The 23,414-nt window shown below is 40.7% G+C and overlaps 1 protein-coding gene across 5 annotated transcripts in view; it reads left to right on the top strand.

Annotated features, from left to right (window-relative positions):
* LOC136838823 (uncharacterized) overlaps window positions 1-23,414 on the top strand; it is a 185,043-nt gene that overhangs the window by 107,101 nt on the left and 54,528 nt on the right. Inside the window, exon 8 of one of the 5 annotated variants that reach the window (XM_067104446.1) lies at window positions 4,276-5,524. The exons of the other annotated variants lie outside the window; for them this stretch is intronic. Within the exon in view, the coding sequence (XP_066960547.1) occupies window positions 4,276-4,749 (474 nt within the window). The 3' untranslated portion in view covers window positions 4,750-5,524. Of the gene's footprint in view, window positions 1-4,275; window positions 5,525-23,414 lie in introns of those variants that run through there. 5 annotated transcript variants of the gene reach the window in all.

Here is a 23,414-nt window from a genome sequence, read left to right as displayed (position 1 = left end):
ATATATATATATATATATATATATATATATATATATATATATATACATATATACAGTGGTACCTCGGTTTCCACTAATCCGTTCTAGAAGGAATGTCGAGATTCGATTTTGTCGAATTCGAATCAATTTCGACCATAAGAAATAACTGAAAATGGATTAATCCGTTCCTGACCACCAGTCACTACTCCAACCTTGTCTTTTTATACAAAACACTACACACATTACAATTAAATAAGTTCAGAGTTAAATAACTTACCTTATTAGAAGTCTTCTTACAGTTTTAAATGCATACTGTATCAAAAAAATTGGCCTACCAGTGGTAGACCGAGCGCTGCAGGCTAGGCTAGGCAGCCCATATGCACTCCAGAATGTACTGTAACGGGTACGCACAAAACTGTTGTTAATGATAAATACAATGAAAAACAAGCCTGGTCATTACATTAAATTAATAAAACAATATTAAAAATAAGCCGAATGTACTGTAGAGTCTGTTATAAAAATTAAGAAAACGTCTTAAGTTACGCCGGCATCGGGCAGCTTGTGGCAAGCGCGAATGTAAACAAACCAGAGCGCCGTCCTGGTTGCATATCGCGTACTACTGTAATTACATAAACATTGTGTACGTTCAGGATTGTATTAATTTATGGTAAATTCCATTCAGAGTCTACTGTAATGTATAAAATCACTGCTTTAAGTGCTTTTAAATGTGCGTGGGAAGAACGCCACCAACAACGCCAACTAGCGGCAGCGTTACCAAACACTTTTGTTTACAAACATCATATGTTTAAATCGACGGTCGGATCGCGTCGGGTCGGATTCCGGTTTGTTGTTCGGGAACCGCGCAAAGTTTACTCGGCATTTCGTGTCGGAATCCGATTTTGTCGAAGTTTCGATGCGTCGGAGACCGGGTTCCACTGTATATATATATATATATATATATATATATATATATATATATATATATATATATATATATATATATATATACAGTGGACCCCTGCCTATTCATGGTTCTGGATTCACGGCTTCACCTATTCATGGATTTCTCTGTGGAACATATATACACATTATACACGAAAAATTCGCCGGTTTGCGGTATTTTTCATAGAGAAATATTCACAAATTACTGTATTTTCATATAATTTTCATGATTAAATGCACATTTCGTTACAAAACTATATCAAAATATTCAGGTATAAGCACTTTGAGAGTGTTTTTTGGTGTTTTGAACTATAAAATTGGCAGTTGTAAGCATTGTAGAGGGATGTCAAGTATTCACGGATTTTAGCTATTTGCCGGGATTAGTGGTACAGCACTCATCCCCTGTGAATACTGGGGGTCAAGTGTATATATGGACACACACACACCAGTCATCAGGTGTCACCTTATATGGACCTTGACATTGACCGAATGGTCCCCAGCACCTCAATATATATTAAAATATATATACAATTCATAAAAAAATAATCAAAACGGCACTTGGTTGGTTCACAACACTGTGGTAACACTGCTTACAGGCTTAAGCAGATTGAGAAAGGGTAATTGTGGAGGTGGCAGCCAGGGAAAGAATGTGGGGGAGGGGGGGGGGTTAGGCATGCTTTTGACCGTGGGAGCTTTTGGGTCTGTTATTGCTTCAAAGCATGAACATCATACTGTACTGTTTATCACGTGTGAGTGGCTGAGTATTTTTGGGGAGCGGGGTTGGGCAGGGATAAGCGCTTATGGGGTGGGGAGAGCTGATTAGGGAGGGTTTGGCAAGCCTTTGTCAGCTTTAATTGTCCCATGTCATTTTTCCACTTCATTTAAATCAAAACTACTTTATTTGTATTTTTTAACATCATTGATTTTAGTATTAAATAAACTTTTCCAAAGTTGAATTACCAGCAAACTGAATATGTTGAACAAATTACGAAATACTGTCTGTATAAAGTGCCCAGCCCAGTTGCATCAAAACTTTTCTTGTCCATCAGTGTCTCAGTCTGTTCATGTGTATACGTACACCAAGTATGTTTGCATGTTTACATGTAATTGTATGCATCACATTGAGTTAAACTGCAGTATGCACTTGCTATGTATTTACAGTATATGGTATTGCATATGAAAATTTACAAATCCTCACTCTTCCAAACCACATCATAAATCAACTTGGGTAATCATACATCATTGGTTTATTAACTTGTAATAAAATAATCATGCACAAAGCAAATGAGAGAGCGGCAGAGGGGTATTAAACAGGCATTAATATGAGTGCTTACAGAAGTGCAAAGTTAAGTGTATCATTTCTTCAGAAGGCGAAGTCCACTGATAATAACCAGATTCCCTACTTTTATAGTTGCAGTACCCATCTCAAGTCAATGGTAACCTTACCGCTCAACAGGTAAGGTGATTGCATTGTGCCCCAGGTCTGGTTAGGTTAAGGAAGGCTAAATTAGGATACCGCTCTGTTGAATTATGTCTTTGGTTTGCTTTTATACTGGCTATAAAATAGGGAAGGATTGGGGGTTACCAGGGGAGTTTTATTCCCCCTTATCAGGTCAGGGCACAGCACCCTAGGTCAGGTTCAGTTGGGATGCATCCTTGTTTAAATGCGCCTTTGGTTTGCTTGTACCAACCAAAAGTACACTAAAATAGTTGAATTTGGTATATTTTTGTTTGGTGACTTATAGAAATCACCAGCACAACTTGTCTGTAGATTTACCTTTTGTTCTCTGCAGTTCAAATATATGACAACTGAATGTGGCCACTCGGCAAACCTTGGATTACCTAGAATAATATGCATGGTAAAACTAAAAACAGTCTACTAAATTATAGTATATATCGATCACCTTCAGATGTCATAATTCTGAATTGAACAAAGATGGCATGGGTAATAAAAATGAGCACTGAAGACTCCATAGCAAGGCTATTATGTAGCATTTTCACATAAAGTCATGAAGTGTAGAACCATCTATATTTAAGTGTCATTAGCTAGTAAAAAGCATTTGTCATCTGTTGAGGTTTACACAATGAAACAAAGATTTAAAAAAATTTTTTTCATATTGCAAAGTGTAATTGTCTTTAACCATTAACCCTTAAGGGACGGATTGAGCCTCAGTGTGAAGTAAAACAGGCTTGGGGAGGTGGACGGATTGAGCTTCAGTGTGCAACAGAATTGCGCACCACTGTTATGGTAATAATGATTCGAAACAAAGGTGCCAATACTTCTATATGCTATAAATTCACTAATGGCAACTTTTATACAGACGTGAGAGTTAGGCCAGTATCAGTAATGCTTGTGACTTCAAGGGGGAAAGTACTGCATCTCTCTATCTCACAGTCTTTTTGTAAATCTGCTTGTAAATATACGAAGGGGTTGCCGTTGTTTTTTTATTTTGTCTTGTACGATAGTACGTCGGTTGTAAATGTAATTTTACAAAGAAAATTGCAAAGAAATATTAGAAAAAGCATGTAAAAGTAAAAAAAAAGTTACTGAATCTTCCTTCTCGTAAATTTACGTAAATATTTTACAACAAATGTGGAAAAAATTTGTTACTTCTTTTATTTCTTATCTGTTTTGATATTCTGTGAGCAGTAATAATAATTTTACAAAATACAATAAATTTATTTATTAGGAAAAACATATATAAGTTGGTAAAATTTACGATTGTCTTGTAAATGAGGCCCCACAAGGGGTTTATAAATAGTCATTTTCAACTTTCATGGAAGGTAGGGAAAATTTTTTAGAATTTTTTTTATTCATACAGTGTGAATATACGTGTCATTCTCTTTCCATTGATGTGATTTTTTTTTTTATTTTGCTGACCTCAAAGTTTCCCCGGTCTGGGGTGCTGCACATTGATAAATTATGCCGTCCCCTAAGGGTTAAGTGATCTGGTAATGAAAATTTTGTACATTTGAGAAAAGCAGAAAATAATATATTTTTTTTAAAATACAGAAGTAATTTTTTCAAAATAATTGTATTGGAATTCCTGGCACCATGAGGCTTTAAGTCTGATTTTGCTAATTTTAATCCTCACAGTCTTTGTGATATGGTAGTGGTTGTAAATATAATATGCAATTATAAATGCCTATTGGTATTTTATATATTTTACAGCAGTGTGTTTGGTCAGACTAGCCTCTAGTTTTTAGAGGAAACGAATGGAAATTTCTTAAAAACAAGATGCCTTGTATTCAGATGCATAACCCATCAGTATTGCATTAAGATTTGTGTATTATGTAGTTGCACTACAAATTCTTTTTTGGTATGGTTGCTAAAAATTACCAATCACCTTACAGGATGCTTGCAATGAAGAAACTGAGACTGATGATCTAGTCTGCCACCAATACCCTACTTCTGCTGATAATTCTATTAAGGAAGTTCCTGTTCAGCAGACTAAGCATGGTACTAATCATGATCAGAAAATAGTTAGCTTTAATGAGTCACTAAAGGTTACTGCCATGAATGCCTTAGAGTGTGTTGATTACTTCGAGCACAAGGAATCTTCAGAATTTTGTCAGTTTATAACTTCTGAACTAAACAAACTTGATCCTGATCTTTGCAAAAAGGCCAAACGTAAAATACAGCTTGTGCTTTTTGAATATCAAGACATCCAAGATCAAAGAGATGGTAATTCCAGTCAGGATCCTTGGTCTTTGACAACAGCAAGTTATGCAAACACTTTGTTTTCTCCCAGAGATTTTATTTCTGAAATTCGAGCTATGCAACCAATTGGAACCCCCAAAAATTTACATGAATCTTTTATGTCCTAACAGTTATCATTTTGGTTAAAAACAAGAATTATTCAATTGTTTTGACACAAACCTATTAGTGTAGCCTAATCCTGCAGTCCACAGCTTTCCAGAATTTTTCCTGGTCTGGAAAGACATTGAAGCTCCAAAGCTCTTACCTGATAGGAAACAGCTTCTCCTAGTTTGTTCTTTCCACATCATACTCTTGTGGCTTGGGTACTCCCAGATTTTAATAATTTCACTCTTCATTTTCAAAATTATTATCATCCTTTCAGTAGTAATTTCTTGTTCATTTTGTGCTTTCCAATACAGGCAGTCCCTGGTTTACGGCAGACCCGGGTTATGTTGTTACGAGTTTATGTTGACTTTCAAATATATTCATAAAAAAATCGGTTCTGGGTTACAGCAGATATTCCAAGGTTACGTCGTCCTCTTAAGCTGTGACGGAACAGTAAAAGTACATATACATACAGCTTCATTATAAAGTAAAAATTTGAAGGTTTGTGGATGCACACCACATCAGAATGCAAGTACAGTACTGAACAGTAAACCCAGAGGATTAAAGATAAGGCTTTCTCCACTTTATTTCTTATTTTTTACTTTTTTCTTGCAACGTTACGGGTTACGTCGTTTTCTGGGTTACAGCATGGTGTTGGAACGGAACCCCTGATGTAACCCGGGGACTGCCTGTACTGGTATTTTCATTTCATTGCTACTACTGCATTTCAGTTTGGTGTGATTACAGTTTTAATTATATTTTGCTTTCAAGTAGATGACTTGTGGCAACAGTTTTTTTCACTGAATTTCATTTTGTTTCCTTAATAATCCAATTATAATATTTTTTAAAAGCTATAATTCAGTAAGTAAAATCTAAACTTTATTATTAATAAGGTCATCCTTTGGACCAGCCCAGTTAGAGCTTAATAGCTTAGCTCAGTAATCTGATTAAACTACTTCCTAAATGCCTTATTCCCAATTGATGCTTTTGAATTGGTTGTACTCTTTGATGCTTAAAATCTAGCTCAGGGATAGATGAGTATAATTAGATCTATCTTTTTCAAATTGAATTTCACTATACAGTACTAGTATGCTGCAACATAGGCATTTGAGTATCCAAAGCAAACAGTGCAATCCAGTTCAGCCTTTCAGAAAGCTCTTTGCCTTATTTGTAGTACTTATATGACACAAGTTTGTTGACCAGAACTTATTTTAAAGTTTATAATTGGTCAAAGGAACAGTCACTTTGTATGAATTGAGGTGCTGTAATAAGCATTTGACTTCGTTTAAGGATAGAAGTTTGCCTTCCCAGACTGTTCAGATACTGTCCTCATTCAGCCTCAGCCTTGTCTAAGCAATCACCTTGTAAAGAATCAATAGATGAGTAAATTTAAGAGGTATATTTCATTACATAAGCTGTTGCAGTAAAACTTAAAAGACTTCTTGATAATTTCCCAGATGATTTACTCATTTTTTTAATATATTACAAGATTTATAGTCCCTCTACACTGAGTGAGAAAAGGACAGTGTCTCAGGAGGGACTTTTTAGTTAGCATAACAAATTTTGAGATGCATCCAGTACCTTCAGTGCCAGCACAAAGTAAGCCATGTGAGATTAGTTCATCACTGTTATCATATTCAGATATGGATCTTCATTGAGAGTTTTCAGAAACTCAGGCAAATCTGAGCTCCAACAGTACCAATTGTTGCAACTCAACAAGCTAAATTATTTAAGTTTTTGCAAGATATCCTTGTGTATGCATCATGCAGGATATGCTTTCAGCTATTTTTTCCTCTCAAGATGTCTTTAAGCCTGAGCATTCTAGCAAAGCCTTTTCAGAGTTGGGAATGCCTTAGTTCAAGCCATGCTCATGACCAGTAAGTTTATAGGGAAGTAATGTTTGAAAGGACATTCTTCATTCATCACAGCTATTAGTGGGGTGCACAACAATTGACACTCGCATTCTCATGCGTGTGATGCCTCTATCCCCCATTTTTATTTTAATTCAGTTGGATCCCTTGAAGTCAGTGCTACTCCTATGAGCAAACTGTACAAGGTACACAAACTCAAGCTTGTGACTTTTCAGGAATTCATGCAAGAAACTGCTCTGAATGCCACACTTTGAAATCTTAGAAAGTTCCTTATGTTACGAAAAATGATAGCAGCACTGAAAAAGGGTGTATTGTATCTTCTGTGACAAGTCAAGTGCACAACTCGCAGGTACCTCAATCGTGTGATTCTATTTCAGGACATGATTTCTAATAGACAGAGGAGGAATTTCGTGCAACTGCACCTGAAGAGGTGTCTTTTAGAGAAGTCTTTAATTGGATTTGTGAGGAAATAGGACTAAAAAGATATCCCAAACCTTGTTAACCTCAGCAGCCGAATCTAAGACAATATTCAAGTTAGCAGAGATATTTTCAGGCTCTGAATTACCTGCAATTTGCACTGCAGTTGATGGGAGCTTATAATGGAGAAAGTGAAGGATAGGATGCAAGTAAATTCCTTGAAGGGATTGAATAGTGAACCATGGCAAAACCTTAGCAAATTTCCTATTCTGAATGAGAGGTCTAGATTTGCAAGTGGGTAACTATATGCCACTCTGACCAAACAAGGTTCCCCAGCTATTATCAAAGGATCCTCCTTCAGCTCTTCCAAGGTCAATAGTTATCCTAACTCCAGCAGAGATGGACTGTAGGAAAAGGTTCCTTAGAGAGATGCTAGTGACTGGCAATTGTAAAGAGTGGGTGTTGGGACCCACAAGCAAATTTTTTTAGAGCACCACAAAAGAGACTAATATAGCCTTACTGTGGGCAGCTTAAATTTAGAACGCCTGCGTATATTCTTCAGCAAACAGCATGCTAAATGAGAGATTCTGTTTTCAGAGGCTTCTCCAATATGCTGACTTAAGACTTTGTATACCTCAAAACAACCAATGGAATGGACTGGAATCTCTTCCCAGCTTCATTAAAGAACTGACCAAGATGCTGGATGTAACAATCTCTCATAACACTGTTAGGTCCTGTACAGTGACTCCAACTCAGTGAAGACAATCTTCAGGAAGCAGGGGCCATGAGGAATTTTATAGGTCTCCCTTGTCATTTTGCATTCTAGTGGTAAGCAGTCCTACATTTCAGAGGCCGTAGGCAAGCATGAGACACTTAATCAGTCATGGACCAGTCTGTTCCCAGGAGCTTGTGTCCAGGAAAAATAACTGCAGTACCAGTTGCTTGCAGACCCTAACATTTGCCATTTCTGGAGGCAAGCCTCCACCTCCAAATTTCTGACCAAATATATGAGTCCTTTCATTTCAAACCATACCCAGAGAATTCTCCAAAGTTTCTGGCTTTGAATAAAGTGTGATCAGTAATGGTAAAGAGATAGAAGAGGTGACAGATGCCTGTTCTGATCCTGAATGCCTCCTGGGGTTGACCCAAGATCAACCTCAACCCCTTGGACCCATTTCTACAAGTCAAACATGGAGACTGACCTTAGTATGCAGGACTATTTGGAATGAATAGTACCCTTGGGCCCAAAGGCTGGTTACTTTTAGGTTCTTATTTATAAATTATACAGAGGGCTACTTACTTTTGTGTTCGTATTCACAAATCTGGTTTATTTTTTCTCTTATCCCAGGAGAGCAGGAGTTATTAGTTGAAGGGTGGCCACAGCCCCTCAGATTTTCACCAGTGGCCCCAGTGACAGTTTTGGCCCACAGGAGGGACATCAGGTTGTTGAGGAACTTTGACAACTGGCCGATTATGGCATCAGCAGCAGAACTATATCACATGGAGTATCTTATCTGGGCCTGGTGGTCAACTGGGGCTGATCAGATTCTATCCCAGCCAAAATGCCAATTAATCTAGGCATAGAGTTGAACCTTGCCTCATTAATAAAATGTCCACCTAGGACAGAATCCAATGGTTGCAGCCTTTTTTGGAGAAACCCTGAGAGTCACAGTGCCTCAAGCAAACACTTACAGACTTGTAGACTATCTGACCTTCCTAGGAAAGTTAGTTCCATTCAGCTGCTGCCAACTGAGGTCTCTACAATTGCAGCAGCACAGAAGTTAGTCAGGTGCTTTTCATCAAGGCAGTCATAATTCCTAATCATCCACAATGTCCAATCAGACTTATAGTGGTGGCAAGACCAAGGAAACTTATCAGCAGGAGTATTTTTACCAATTTCTGCCAGACCTGTTATTATTCACTGATACCTCCAAGGCAAGCCAAGGTACCCAGTTACAGCGCTAAGTCACTTCAGGCCAATAGTCTTAGGAAGTCAAAGGAGACCATATACAGGCAGTCCTCGGTTATTGGCAGGGTCGGTTATCAGCAATCCGGTTTTACGGTGCTTGTCTAGCAAACAATCGGTGATTTTTGGTGTCGATATGCACCGGTTTCCGCTGATCGGTGCCGATACATACCTAACAGAGGTGCCGATCTCCGGTTATCGGTGCCAATAAGCACCGAAAATCGTCAAAAATCGCCAATTTTTGCTTATTGTCACGCCATCAGAATGGAACCCACGTTGATAACCGGGGACTGCCTGTAAACATGTTCGAATTAAAGGCAATTGCCTTAGCTCCTCAGACATTCAAGGAACAGGCTGCTGGCAAAGTTTATATATTTATTGTTATACCTCTTGCCTACTTGAGGACAGTAATGGGAAGAAAATCCCTGTCCTAATGGCCAGGGGAGATATACCACACAGATTCCTCAATTCATCTTGGGAAGAAATGAAATAGTGGCAGATACATTGAGCAGGAAAGACCAGACATTTCCAGCTAAGTGGTCCTTGGATCTGAACATTACCAAGAACTGTTTGAGTTATGGGCAATGGTGTAGTGGTTCTCTTCGCCATTCATATTAACAAAAAATTCCAAAACTGCAGTTATTGGAGAAACTTGGGCATTGTAGCAGCTCCTACATGACATTAGTAACACTGATATGTTTAGGATGGACAGATTCTTTTGGTATCACCAAAAATAAAGTTGATGTAAATTTAGCCATTCCAGAAGCTGTTTTTATTGGTCTGTTAATATTGCCAGGTCTGGGAACAAAGCTGGCCTCTGCAAGCTTTGTTCCCAGATCTGGCAGTATTAATAGACGACCATCCAGCTTTGTCCCCAGACCTGGTAATATTAACAGACCTGAAGTTGATGGAGTAACTTCAGCCATTCTTTGGTAGTCTGTTAATATTGCCAGGTCTGGGAGCAAAGCTGTCCTCAGCAAGCTTTGTTCCCAGGTCTGGCAATATTAATAGACCACCGGCCAGCTTTGTTCCCAGACCTGGCATTATTAACAGACCACCAAAGACAGCTTCTGGAATGGCCAGCGTTACTCCATCAACCTCATTTTTAGTTTTGGTGATACCAGAAGAATCTGTCCATCCTCAATCTACACACTTGGAGGCTATTATTGGAGGTATCCTTGAAGGTTTTTGGCTCAGACTGCTGGTCATTTCCAGTCCAACCAAGTAATCCATTTCCAGGTTATACCAATCAAAGTGGGAAATATTCTCTGACTGGTGTAGCAGATCTGTTCCATACTACTATGCCTCAGTGATTTATCTTCTGCATTTATGTCTAGTTAAGAGGCAGTGTGTGTTGAGGACTATTAACCTAGGTACTTCCAGTGAATTGCAAAGATTGATACAAAGTTCTTAAGAGGGTTATACTGCCCAGCTCTCACCAGTTCTAGAGATTCACACCCAAGTAAGTGATTTTAGTAGCCCTTGCATCAGCTAAGAGGATTAGTGAATTACACATCATCTGACATGATATCCATCCCAAGAACTGGCATAGTATAGGACTGAGTTACATAGTTAGTTTTGTACCCAAAATGTAGTCTACTACATTTTGGTTACTAAAGTCACTTATTTGGTTGTGAATCTCTAGAACTGGCGAGAGCTGGGCAGTATAACCCTCTTAAGAACTTTGATACAACCTTCTCAATTCACTGGAAGCACCTAGGTTAATAGTCCTCAACACACTGCCTCTTAACTTCTTCCACATAACCCCAGCTTACATCTGTATTTGTCAGTTTCACCTTACAGATTCAGGTAGGGAATGAGAATAATCTCATTCTTTGCCCTGTAACAGCTTTTAGGAAAGAGGACCATACTTATTTTTATCATCCAGCACAAATAAAGCATGTCAAAAAATACTATTATCTTTTGGAAAAAAAAAAAAAGTCATCAAGAGGTACCTCATGCACCTCAGAATTAGAAGCTTCCCACCTCAAGGTGAAGGGTCAAAAGGTCTAGGCATCCCCTACCTCAATAGCAATTAAACAGGAATATAGACATTTACTCTACAAGTATCCTTAACATCTTGTAGGTTCCCATCAACTTACTTTTTTACCTTGGATAAAAAAAATCTGACCTTATTATTCTTGTGTCCGTTTCATTGTAACCTGTTCAATAATATAAATTTTCATAATAAAATTTATTATTTCAGTACCTCCCAATTGTTAAGATAGGCTACTAAAACTAATACCCATATGTTTGGCAAGCATGAAAAATGAAACGAGATAATTGGATGAGATCCCCTGTGACAGTTACTGTCTAGTTCACCTACCTCACCAGAAAAACTTAAGAAAACCCATTACGTGGGGAGGCTAGGAAGGATGTTACTTAACAGTTGGTAAATATTGAAATAACAATTTTATATATGTAACTTACCAGTAATTATTTAACTAAGAGTTTCTAACTAGATGGCAGCTTCAATTTTGAAATTTGCGGTAGCAATAGTTTTTTGTTTATGTAGGTGAGTAACCCCGCCCACTTTCGGGGTGAAGAGAGAAACAACTAAGCCAAGAGCTTCACTTTTGTTTCTGCTGGCTTAACAGCAACACAGCTTTAAGAATAACAGCTTGATTTTGCTTTTCAGCTTGAAAGTTTTACCGTTTGGTGATGTATTTTCGGCTCGGTAGCCTTTGGATTTGTATTGTTTGACTGATTTATTTAGTACTTTTCCCAGTTTTGACTATTGTTCTCTCAGGAGATTGACTCAATTTTATTTCGACTCTGTTAGCTAGTAATTATGTCTGATTCTAGCACATCGAGTTTTAGGTATTGTATCAGAGGTTGCAATACTCATTTGAGTTTGACCAAGGCATGTTACGATTCACACACCCTTTGTACGACATGCAGAGGACAAATTTGTTCAGTTGACTTGACCTTTGAGGAATGCTGTGAATGGGACGAAAGAAAGTGGAAGCATTGACTTCTCATCTAGCAAAATTAAAAAGGGATCATAAGAGGAAAGCAGCTGCTAGAGCTGAGGTTAAATTAGCTACTCTAGATGTGACCCAGGAATATAGTGACGTTAATATTCTTTCTCTCCCTTCTCCTGCTAAAGTAATTCATCCTGCTTCCAGCTCTCCTCCTGCACCACCAATCTCCACTCCTGGTTCCCTCGTTCCCGACCCGGATCGCTACACCAGTCTCGAATCAAAATTCGATAGGAAGTTTGATGTTCTTGCTAACACAGTGGCACAGTTGGGTGATTCAATGTGTGTCCTTGTGGACAAATTTAGTGCAAAGTGTTCTAGTGATGTGTTTGTGGAGGAGAGGCTACCCGTCCCACCAATGCTCCTAGGCAAAGGTCACTGCCCTACTCCCCCAGCTCCAGGAGGAGGCATACTGGAGGCCCAAGAGAGGTTGATGGGGTCTGCCCACGGGTAGTCGCCCCCTCAGTCGCATCTGTGTTGTCCCGGGTGTCGACCAAAGGCAGCCGTTGGAAAGGTGTGCCTAATGCCCATAATCTCTTGTCCAGTTCAGGAGATTCTAGCCCTTCCCATGGGCGCCAGTGGAGATTCTTGGACGAATCTCGCCCGTTGAAAAAGGCGTGCGCCTCTCAGGGACATCCCCTCAGGGTTACGGCAAGAGGTTCAGGGAACAATCCGGTAGTCCGCAGCTGTCGTGCAGCAAATGGGACAGTCCCGAACGTTTCTTTCAATCAGTAGCATTCAGACCACCTTCTGTGTCCAGTAAGAGGACTAGTTCTTCAGCAAATAAGGAACCTTCTCGTGATAGTTCACTCTCATCTTTCGAGCCCCCATCTGGGATTAAGGTCACCTCTTTAGCAACCAAGTGCTCGTTAGTGGCTGAGCGCCCATTGACTTCCAAGCGCCCAGTGGAGACCAAGCGTTCTCTAGTAGCTGAGCGTCCAGATGATAAGAAGCACCCAGTAGCGCACCCGCATCGCTTGGCGCCAGAGAACTTTTCGGCGCCAACTCACTCTCCTTCAATCGAGCGCCAGGATTTTTTGACGCCCACGCTTGTTTTACGGACTCCCTCATCGAAACGCCAGTTTTCTTCACCTACTCATTCAATTACCGAGTCAGCTACTCCCAGATTGGACCCCTCTATGGCACCGCTGCAGAAGCAGTTAGGCAACATTTTTGGTCTTCTTAAGAAGTCGACTTCTGCTGCTTCAGTAGCGCCTGAAGATCCCTCATTGTCCCCAGTCTCATCGGAGGAGGAAGATTTAAGACAGGATTCCACCCCATCGGCTTATGCTGCCTTACTGAATTATTTACTTTTATAATTTCTCAGATTTCTTCGCTCCGACAGCCCCTTTGTCTCCGCCTTCCCAAAGTGGTTCTATCTTCTTCATCTAAGAAGGCTAAGAGAGAAGTGGATCTCTGGTTCTCGGAGAAAAGACATCAGGGCAAGGCATGTTTTAGTATTCCTCCTTCCTGCCTTTTGGCCAGGAGATATAAGTTGTATGTGCCTGGAGAGGCCCCCTCCCTTGGAGTGGCTGCCTCCTCCCGTGGGGACTTCTCTGGCCTCATTGATTCGGCCCAAAGGTCGGCTTTTTCCTCGGCAAAGACCATGTTCTCTGCGCTGGAGATGGATCATTTGCTCAAGAGCATGTTCAAGGTGTTCAAAGTGTTTAGTTTTCTAGAATGGGCCATAGGGGCATTGGCAAAGAAGATTAGAGATTCGGATCTGCCTCAGGATATTGCCATTGACTGGAGGAGTGTTCTCTCTTGTGCTGATAAAGCAATTCGAGATGGTTCTTTCGAGATTTCTGCCCCTTTATGCTATGGGGATTTTGAAGAAGAGGGAACTCTGGATCTTGTTTCTCTCTAAGGGCGTCACTACATCGCATAAATCAGCTCTCCTCTTTTCGCCCTTGGATAATACACACCTTTTCCTGCAAGCCAAGGTAGAAGAATTGGCTGCCCACCTTCATAAGAAGTCCACACAAGACCTGCTCTCGCTGTCTACGAGACGTCTGAGAGAGTGGAACGCCCCCCTTTCAAGTCATCTTCTCTTCTTCAGCCCCAACCTTTTCGAGGAGGGAGACAGAGAGCTCAATCAAGATCACGGACTTCTGTGCATTTCGCCCCATGTGCGGCCAAGAGACCCTCCACCAGACCTACAACCCGCAAGTGAATCTTCAGTCCTTCATGCGCCCGTGGGAGCCAGACTCCAACTTTTTTGGGGAAGTTGGAGAATTAGAGGAGCAGATCAGTGGGTGATAGAAGTATTAAGGGAAGGGTATTCTATCCCCTTCAAAGAGAAACCTCCCTTATCCAGCTCTCCCATCAAATTGACAGCGTACTCTGTAGGATCAACGAAGTATTTAGCCCTCTCGGAAGAAGTGTCGTCTCTCCTCAAGAAGAAGGCGATAGAAGTGGTGGAGAACGCCAAGTCCAGGGGTTTTTACAACAGGCTTTTTGTAGTACTAAAAGCCACGGGAGGATGGAGACCGGTACTCGATGTGATTGCTGTGAATGTCTAGTCTGTCCTATCATCCATTCGTCAAGGGGACTGGATGATTTCTCTTGATATGAAAGATGCTTACTTCCACATTCCCATCCAACAGGACTAAAGAGAGTACCTGAGATTCGTTCATGGGAATAAAGTTTTCCAGTTTCGAGTGCTATGTTTCAGCCTGTCAAAAGCACCACAGGTGTTCACCCAAGTTCTCGCCCCATTGGCTAATTGGCTTCACTTCCTGGGAGTGAACATTTCCCAATATTTGAATGATTGGCTAAAATGCTCACCCACAAGAGAGACATGCATGGAGGACCTTCAAAAGACATTACTTTTGACTCAGGATCTAGGTTTGCTGTTGAACCTTCAAAAATCCCAATTGACTCCTTCTCAACAGATTCTATATTTGGGGATGAAGATCAACTCTCAGAATTTTCAGGCTTCTCCTTCCCCCAAAAGGATAGAAGCCTGCCCCAAGAAAGTCAACCTTTTCCTTTCCCCTCAGAAGTGTTCAGCCACTCAATGAATGAGTCTCCTGGGCACTCTATCGTCAATCGAACAGTTGGTGAGGTTGGGAAGGCTGCATATGAGACCTCTACGATTCTTTTTAAGAGTCAGTTGGGATTGCTGGACAAATCAGGATATATGCATCTTACCAATAACGCAAGAGATAAAGGAGGACCTGTGCTGGTGGAATGACGCAAGCAGAGTTTCGGAGGGAAAGTCTCTTTCAGTAGTGAACCCCGACCTAGACTTCTTCTCCGACGCGTCGGACATAGGTTGGGGAGCTCTCCTGGAGGGAAAAGAAGTTTCGGGAGTTTGGTCCCAACAAGAGAAGGCTCTGCACACAAACGTCAAAGAACAGAAGGCCATCCATTTGGGGCTGTAGCAAGTAATAATGGTGCATGTGGACAACAAAACAGCCTTAGCCTATGTAAGACTCCAAGGGGGGGGACTCACTCACTCGCCCTTTGCGAGACTGCTAGGAGTCTTCTTCTTTGGGCAGAGCAGAACCGAACCCAGCTGTTAACTCGGTTCAGTCAGGGGAAGTGCAACGTATTGGCAGACAAACTCAGTCGTCGCAGATAAATTCTCCTGACAGAGTGGACTCTGGACCGTCGAGTATGCTCTGACCTGTGGAAGTTGTTGGGAGAACCAATGGTGGATTTGTTCGCAACACCGAAAAACCATCGTCTCCCCCTGTTCTGCTCAACGTTTCCCGACCAACGAGCCTGGGCAACAGATGTGATGATGCAAAATTGGTCGGGACTGGATGTGTATGCCTTCCCTCCGTTCGGGATGGTGAGGGAGGTTCTGAAGAAGCTCCAGTCGCATCAAAGCGCCAGGATGACTTTAATAGCTCCCTTCTGGCCGAGGAAAGAGTGGTTCCCGGAGCTTCTTGAACTACTAGTAGACTTCCCACGCCTTCTTCCAACAATCCCAAGTCTGCTCAGACAACCCCATTACAGGAAGTTTTATCAGGACACATTCACTCTGGCCCTGACAGGGTTTTGACTATCCACAAGCTTTTGCAAGCGAAAGGCTTTTCAAGAGCTGCGGCAAAAGCTATTTCTAAATGTAGATGACATTCTACTAATAAGGTCTACCAGACAAAATAACTCCAGTGGCAGACTTTCTTCTTTATTGGAGATCAACCAAGGGCCTTTCTTTGTCTACAATAAAAGGATATAGAGCTATGCTTAGCTCAATGTTTAGACATTTATTCAAACCAGGATATCTCAGATCTCATTAAGTCTTTTGACACGTCCAAGGTTGACAAGGAGGAGGTATTCCCTTGGTCATTAGATGTAGTCCTTAAGTGGCTGTCTGAGTCAAGATTTGAACCCATGAGTTCATCATCGTTGAAGGATCTGACTAAGAAAACTATTTTCCTGGTTGCTCTAGCCACTGCGAGAAGAGTGAGCGAACTGCATGCAATAGACAGAATGATAGGTTTTCCTCAAGGTGATGCAGTCTGTACCCTTACCCTTGGCTTCTTGGCAAAAAATGAGAATCCTTCACAACCATGGCCTCGTTCCTTTGCTATTAAAGGTTTATTGAACATCCTGGGTCCAGAAGAAGAGGAGAGAAGTCTGTGGCCAGTAAGAGCTCTTAGACATTACATCAAGAGGACAGAGAAGATTAGGGGCCCAGCAAGGAATCTTTGGTGTTCGGTAAAGAACCCGGCCAGACCTGTCTAAAAACGCCTTATCCTTTTTCGTTAGAAACCTGATCCTCGAAGCACACACTCAAATTGGAGAGAACGTTCTGCCTGGACTTAAGGTCAGAGCGCACAACGTGAGAGCAGTGGCTACATCAGTTGTTTTTAAGCATAATCTCTCTCTCTCGCTTCTATCTTACAGACTACATTCTGGAAATGTAGATTAGTTTTTGCTATGCATTATTTGCGAGAAGTGGAGATGACGTACAAAGATTGCAGTTCACTCAGACCGTTCTCTGTGGCTGGTGTAGTGTTCGGGAAGGGAACGTAGGAAGCAACACTTCCTACTATTTTTTTTCTTTGCCTTGTCAAGGTGTTGAGTTCATGGGAAGCCTGGAGGGTACAAAGTACCTAGAGTGCCCACCAGTTTTTGTCTGTGTAGGGTGGTAGTTATTTATTTATTTACTTACGTCTTTTTATGTGTGGTGTAGGTGGCTATTTCTCTGGTTTTGTTTTTATTGTACTGCGCCCGGGCAGGGGCATTTCGTTGTTGACTTTGTTAAGGATCGGATTCATCTTCATTGCAAAGCTTACTTCATACTTTGTTAGCGATCGGAGTACTCCTCTGCTACGAAGTTGCCCACTTCAGTAGAGGTGACCCTGGTTATACCGCCATGCCGCTACTCAGTCGAGATGAGCGCCAACCAGAGGTAGTATCCACCTGTGCAGCTCTCTCACCAGGTAAGAAATAACAAGCATTTTTTCAATGCTAAGCCCTTTTTATTTTGTCCTCATTTCACTATCATTTTTAATGTTAAGAGTACAAGATTTCCATGAATCCCACCTCCTTAATAAAATGAAGTTTTATACAGTATATACTTACCCAGTAATTACAAATGAAGCCTGCCCTCCTCCCCTCACATGGACCTTAGAGCATAAACAAAAGTGAAGCTCTTGGCTTAGTTGTTTCTCTCTTCACCCCAAAAGTGGGCGGGATTAGTCACCTACATAAACATAAAACTATCGCTACCGCGAATTTCAAAATTGAAGCTGCCTTCGAGTTAGAAACTCTTAGCTAAGTAATTACTGGGTAAGTATATATAAAACTTTATTTTATTATAAAAATCTCATATTTTATAATGAAAATTTATATTATTTGCAATGAACTTTACCAACTATTAAGACAGCTGAACACCACATTGTAAAGGAGGTGTGTTAGTGCAGCTATCTAAAAAAAACCCAAAGCCAGGTAGACTAACAGTTTCTAGCAAGAAGCTTGAAACACTACTTACCCTCTGTGGTCATTCCTGGAGGGTAATGCTGCCAGAGTTACTTGACAGGTTGTAAGGCCCTCAGGAAAGACTGCAGGAGGGACCCTTATGGAGGGTGCTACTTCCAGAGAAATAGAGGTAATAAGGACCATGTGCTTTAGTTTGACAAGCCCACGAGACAAGAAACTACAACCACCACCTATAGATGATATAAAGGTACTATACACAACAGTGTACTGTACTAGCTTGTACAAAAGTCTGTCCTCCGCTGATCCAGAGAGTGAACACGAATCCTCTGACTATGAAACACCGAAGCAGTTGAACAAGTAACTAATGTTGCACCATGAGGCCATATAGGAACAGGAAGGAGTGGGAAGCAGGTATTTTTCTTAAGCATAGAGTAGTCTCCATATTCTAATATCATTTAGGAAGTGATTGTAAAGTTTTTGTTATTGACGATACCGGGTGTGAGTGTAAAATGTGCTACCAAAGGTATGGGTAGCATCATCCTTAAACCTGTGGTATAGACTGGTATGTTAATTTAAAAAGTGTTAACCCCAAAATATTGTTTGTGGATTAATAGTTTTCATGACCAAGGCATTCTACGTTAACAATAATCACAATTGGACAGGGAAAAGAGTATTCAATTCACAGCACATTTTCGTTGCTGTAACCTTAGTAACCTCACACCGCCAAACAATACATACTGAAAAAGTCATTCGCTAGTTACGTCTATTAGACTACCACTTACCCAGAAACTCTCTCTCACGCTCTCTTATCAATCTTTTCTGTCTTTATCTCTGTGCTGTTATTAATACTTTTTCTCTGCTTCTTTCTTTCTATCTTTTTACTGAATATGAATTTGTTACATTGATGAAAGTATCTGAATCTTTTATTTTGTGTTAGTATTTCAAAAAATTACATATAGCCATAATTTGTAAGTTTCTAAAGACTGGCATTTGGTTGTCATCACCCATATCGCTCACCTTCACTATGGATGTTGGCTCAGTCAGGCAGTATAACTAAATATAACAGATCTATGAATGTTTACATGTAAAGGATGCACCCGCAGCAGTTTGTGGTTGCTACCTCAGTAACATAAATGAACTGAAAATTTTTTCTATTTGCCGCTAAAAATGTTAATATTTTTTATAAGAGGTGGCTTGCAGATTTTAGAACACCACCACAAACACTGTTGCTAAAATGTTTTGTATCGATCTTGTGGACAGTCATGTCTGTTGGTAAGATATGATAATCTATAGGAAATACTAATTCATGAATACTGACTTCCCAAAGACTTTTATTCTTATATTTCCTTAACTGCACATTTTACATTCAAACCCATTATCGTCAACAACAAAACTTAACGATCATTTTCTCAACGATATTAGAATAAGGAGACTTTACTCTATGCTCAAGAAAAATTCCTGCTTCCCACTCCTCCTTCCTGTTCCCCATATGCCCTTATGGTGCGCCGTTTGTTGGGTCTTCCATTAGTTACTTGTTCAACTGCTTTGATGTTTCATAGTCATCGGATTTGTGTTCACTTTCTGGATCAGCGGAGGGAACAGACTTTTGTGCACGATAATACCTTCATGCTCCCCACATCAAAATTTAAATAAGAAAAAAGATAGAATGCTTAGGAGTTGAAAAACTTCTGCTTCCAATGATATAATGGATTCTTTCAAGTCGAGATCATGAGAAGTATGCAGGTTAACAAATCTAAGAACAGAAGACAGCATCGACTTAAAGTCTTTTGTAACCAACAGGCTTTTAGCATACCTAAAAAATCAGAAAAATTTAATTTAATTATCAAGAGAGGTACAGGTGCAAGGAATTCCCCTAGAAAGGCACCACTCACAGTATATTGCCACTGTTGCCCATTGTTGCTGACGGAGACAGTTGGCGGATTCTCTTCTGGACTTCAGTTTGACAGTCTAGAGAGACTCAAAAAGCCTGTAGCTTGTAAGAGACAGTCAATAGTCTCCAGGCAATTAGCTGAAGCAAACGAAGGTTTTGGTGGAACCTTTAAAGATAGGAGACTACTTGAGCAGATCCTTCCTCAATAGGAATAGTGTGGAATATCAGTGGTTAAAGAAAGGAGGTTGAGAAGCCATTCCCCCTGAAGCCACCACAGGTTTAAAAGTCATTCTGGTAGTGCAGGACATCCTCAAATTGTTCAGAACTTTCCTGAGCATTTCAAAAGGAGGAAAGAAATAAACATCCAGCTTGAACCAATCTTGGAGCAGGGCGCAAAGGTTTGGGAGCTTTACATCGAGGGCCGTCACAAACAGGTCCAGTATAGAAGATCCCCACAGTTTCCACTGGTATTGACACAGTTTGGTTGAAGAGACTACTAGGTTGTTAAAACTTGACTGATCTGCCAAGACATTGGCCTTCCCCAGGACAAACTGGGTAATTAGGATAATGTTCCTGGCCTATGCCCAAAAAAGAAGCTCTTGGACTAACTGGACCATGGAGATTGAATTCTTTCCACACTGCTTCCTGGTGTACGATATAGAGACCTTGTGATATCTGAGAAGTTGGCAACAACTTTGTCTCTGACCAAAGGTTTCCATGCCTGAAGACTTTTCTTGATTGCTAACAGCTCCAAGTTGTTGATGTGAAGCTGTTTCTTCTGAAAGCTGATGATTCCTCAGAGTGGTACCCCAACCTTTGATGGAAGTGTGGGAAAACAATGTGAGTGTGAGGGATATTCAGTTCCAAACTTGACTCAAGTAAAACTGCATTGATCTCATGCTCAACTGGGCCAGAACTACAAATTGCTCAAGGGAGGCCATGTGACCCCCAGAGATAGAGCCGTTGCTAAGGGCCTTAAAGGTTGAAATCTTGCTAGCAGAAATAGAAAATTGTTAATCTGTTTCCTTGTTGGTAAAGCCTGAAAAGTTTGTGAGTTTGTCCTCATCCCTAGGTACGTGATCAACTCAGATGGAGACAGAATTGACTTCTTACGATTTACACGAACCCTTAAGTTTCTTGTAAAATGAAGAAGAATATCCCCTGAGCTCAGAATCCCCTGTGGAGACCTGGCTAAGACTTGCTAATCTTATAGGTATAGGAAAATTTGAATGCCTGCAGATGACACCATTCCCCTAACAGAGCTAGAACCTGTGTAAAAACCTGTGGAGCTGTACCTACTAGTACAGAGCCTTGACCTGAAGAACTTGTCTGCAAAAACAAGTCGGAGGAACTTTCAAGACAGAGGGTGAATGGGGATGTGAAAGTAGGTATCTTGCATGTCTACAAGGGTATCCAGTTGTTCTTCTGGATGGCAGCTAGAACTGTACTAGGAGACTCCTTCAGAAATGCAGTCAGGGGTACAAACTTGTTTAGACAGTAAACATTGAGGACTGGCCTCCAATCCCATGAAGCTTTGAGAAAAAGGAATAGACAGTTGTAAAATCCTGGAGACAACTCTGTCACCTGCTCTACACCAACTTGTTTAGAAGCATGTTGATATGTTGTAGAATAAGGAACTTTTCTGGTAAAAAGGGAAAAGCTATTGGAAGAACAGAGAGAGATGGAGGTGACACAAATGGAATCATGTAACCCTTCCTCAGAACCTTCACTGCCAAGGAATCCATCCATAGGTCTTCTTAGACATGCTAGAAGATGGTCAGACAGCCTCCAAATGGGAACTGAGAACAGTTCAGCTCAAGCCTTGCCACCTTTTTGAGGCTTACTTTTTCTTTTGAAGGACTGAAAAACAAAAGGGTTTCTGAAAACTTCAGTAAGAAACTTTAGAATAATTTTCAGCCTTAAATTTTGCTGGAGGGGCAGAGATTAGAGTGGGAGTCAGACATTTCTGGGCAGCTCTATAAGTCTGAGCTAAGTATTCCTTATTCTCTGCAGCTTTTACATCCTCCAGAATGGCTTGAAGCACCTCAGGACTAAGCAGAGGACACAGAGGATTTTGAAAAAATAGCAGCTGGTTTCTGAAATGATTGAGCCTGATGCTAAGAAAGAGCAAAGTTGCTCAGACGCCTAGGAACTGCATTGGTAAATGCATGAGCTGCTTCACATGAAGCATCAGTAATAGCCTTATTGAGGCACCCAAGGAAACTTAAAAGCTTCACTGAGCTTGGAAACTCCAGGAGAAAGGAATTCTTTTTTATTAATTTTAAGGATTTTACTGCAGCGCTCAAAGAAAATTCAGCAAAAGAAAAAACCTCCACAAAATGAAACAAAGACCATTGAAGAGCTTCTGCTTCAGAAGAAGGTCAAATAACCTTCCCTGTATCCAAACCTCTTGTTTCATAGGGTCTAGAAGAGGAAAGAAACTAGTATCCTTATAAGGAGAAGGAGTATTTGAAGGTATGGACCCTGCATCATTAAAAGATACCTTATGAGGTTTCATAAAAGGAGAGACTGCGAAATAAGTATTTCTAGAACTCACCTTGTGTGCTAAAGAACAAGCTATTACATCAAATCTAGCCTTAACCAAATTTGTAAATGATAATTTCATAACTGCAACTGCAGGAGCAGCTCCTAAACTGTAGTTGCAAAGAGAGAATCTTTCAACAGTGGACTCAGTAAAAATGTTTAGGAAGTAAACAAGCTCCTTTTGTAGAAAGTTTTTTAAAAGCTGAAGGAGTAGTCTCAGAGTCATTATCATCATCAAGACTTCCAGGTGTATCTGTGGCAGTAGAAAACACCACATCTGGCAGTAAAACTAGTGGCAAATCAGCCGTTGGGTTGTGTAAACTAGACGAGACAAATGGCAAGATATGAGAATGATAAGGCAAGGCAGACATTCTAGGAGGGGTAAACAAGGTAGCTGCATCACATGAGAAAGGTGAATGGACCCAGACCTGGATAGGGTTAGCCAGTCAGCGATAGCGGCAGACACAGGGAGTCACAATGATGCCACAGACGACTCAACCCTTGCAAGCTTGCGCAATTCTCTTTTAGCCAGCAATGTAATAAGGTTATCAAGCCTACCAGTAATGTTATCCTATGTTCAAACAGACAGGACGGGAAAATTTCATGGTGCAAGAAGAGCTGCTAATAGACACGGAATAAGAAACAGATGGAATTGAAGTGCAGAACGATACGAAAGAAAAAGAAATGTCTGGAGTAGGTAAAAGATGGTGACAGAGAAGATGACATAAGATGAAAGCCTTTGCCTTGATGCCTACTGAAACGATCTTTTGGCAAATATTTAAAACAAACGATTGGCTGAGCATGAGAGGCAGGAGTCGGAGAACACAGAACCTCTTCCCGAGACACCTGTGGTTCCCTGATAAGGGAGCATGAGGAGCATTCTCATTTTATTGCAGGGCAGTTCAGAGGAGGGCTACAGATAGAAGCAGCCACTGATGCCTTACCTCTCAAAGAGAAGCATGAAACATTCAGATCATTATGGGGGATGGATGGCCATTCTGATCTTTAATCAACTGAGAAATTTCATGTACTGAAGCAAAACTAAACCCATATACTGCAATAAACCATCTACTTGCAGATCCAGAGCCAACTGGAGAGTAACATTAGGTGGGGCAGTAGA

Source organism: Macrobrachium rosenbergii, chromosome 5 (assembly GCF_040412425.1).
Source record: "Macrobrachium rosenbergii isolate ZJJX-2024 chromosome 5, ASM4041242v1, whole genome shotgun sequence".
In the NCBI taxonomy this organism is placed as follows: domain Eukaryota; kingdom Metazoa; phylum Arthropoda; class Malacostraca; order Decapoda; family Palaemonidae; genus Macrobrachium; species Macrobrachium rosenbergii.
Note: the sequence above shows the minus strand (reverse complement) of the source record. Positions and strands in the feature narration are given on the sequence as shown.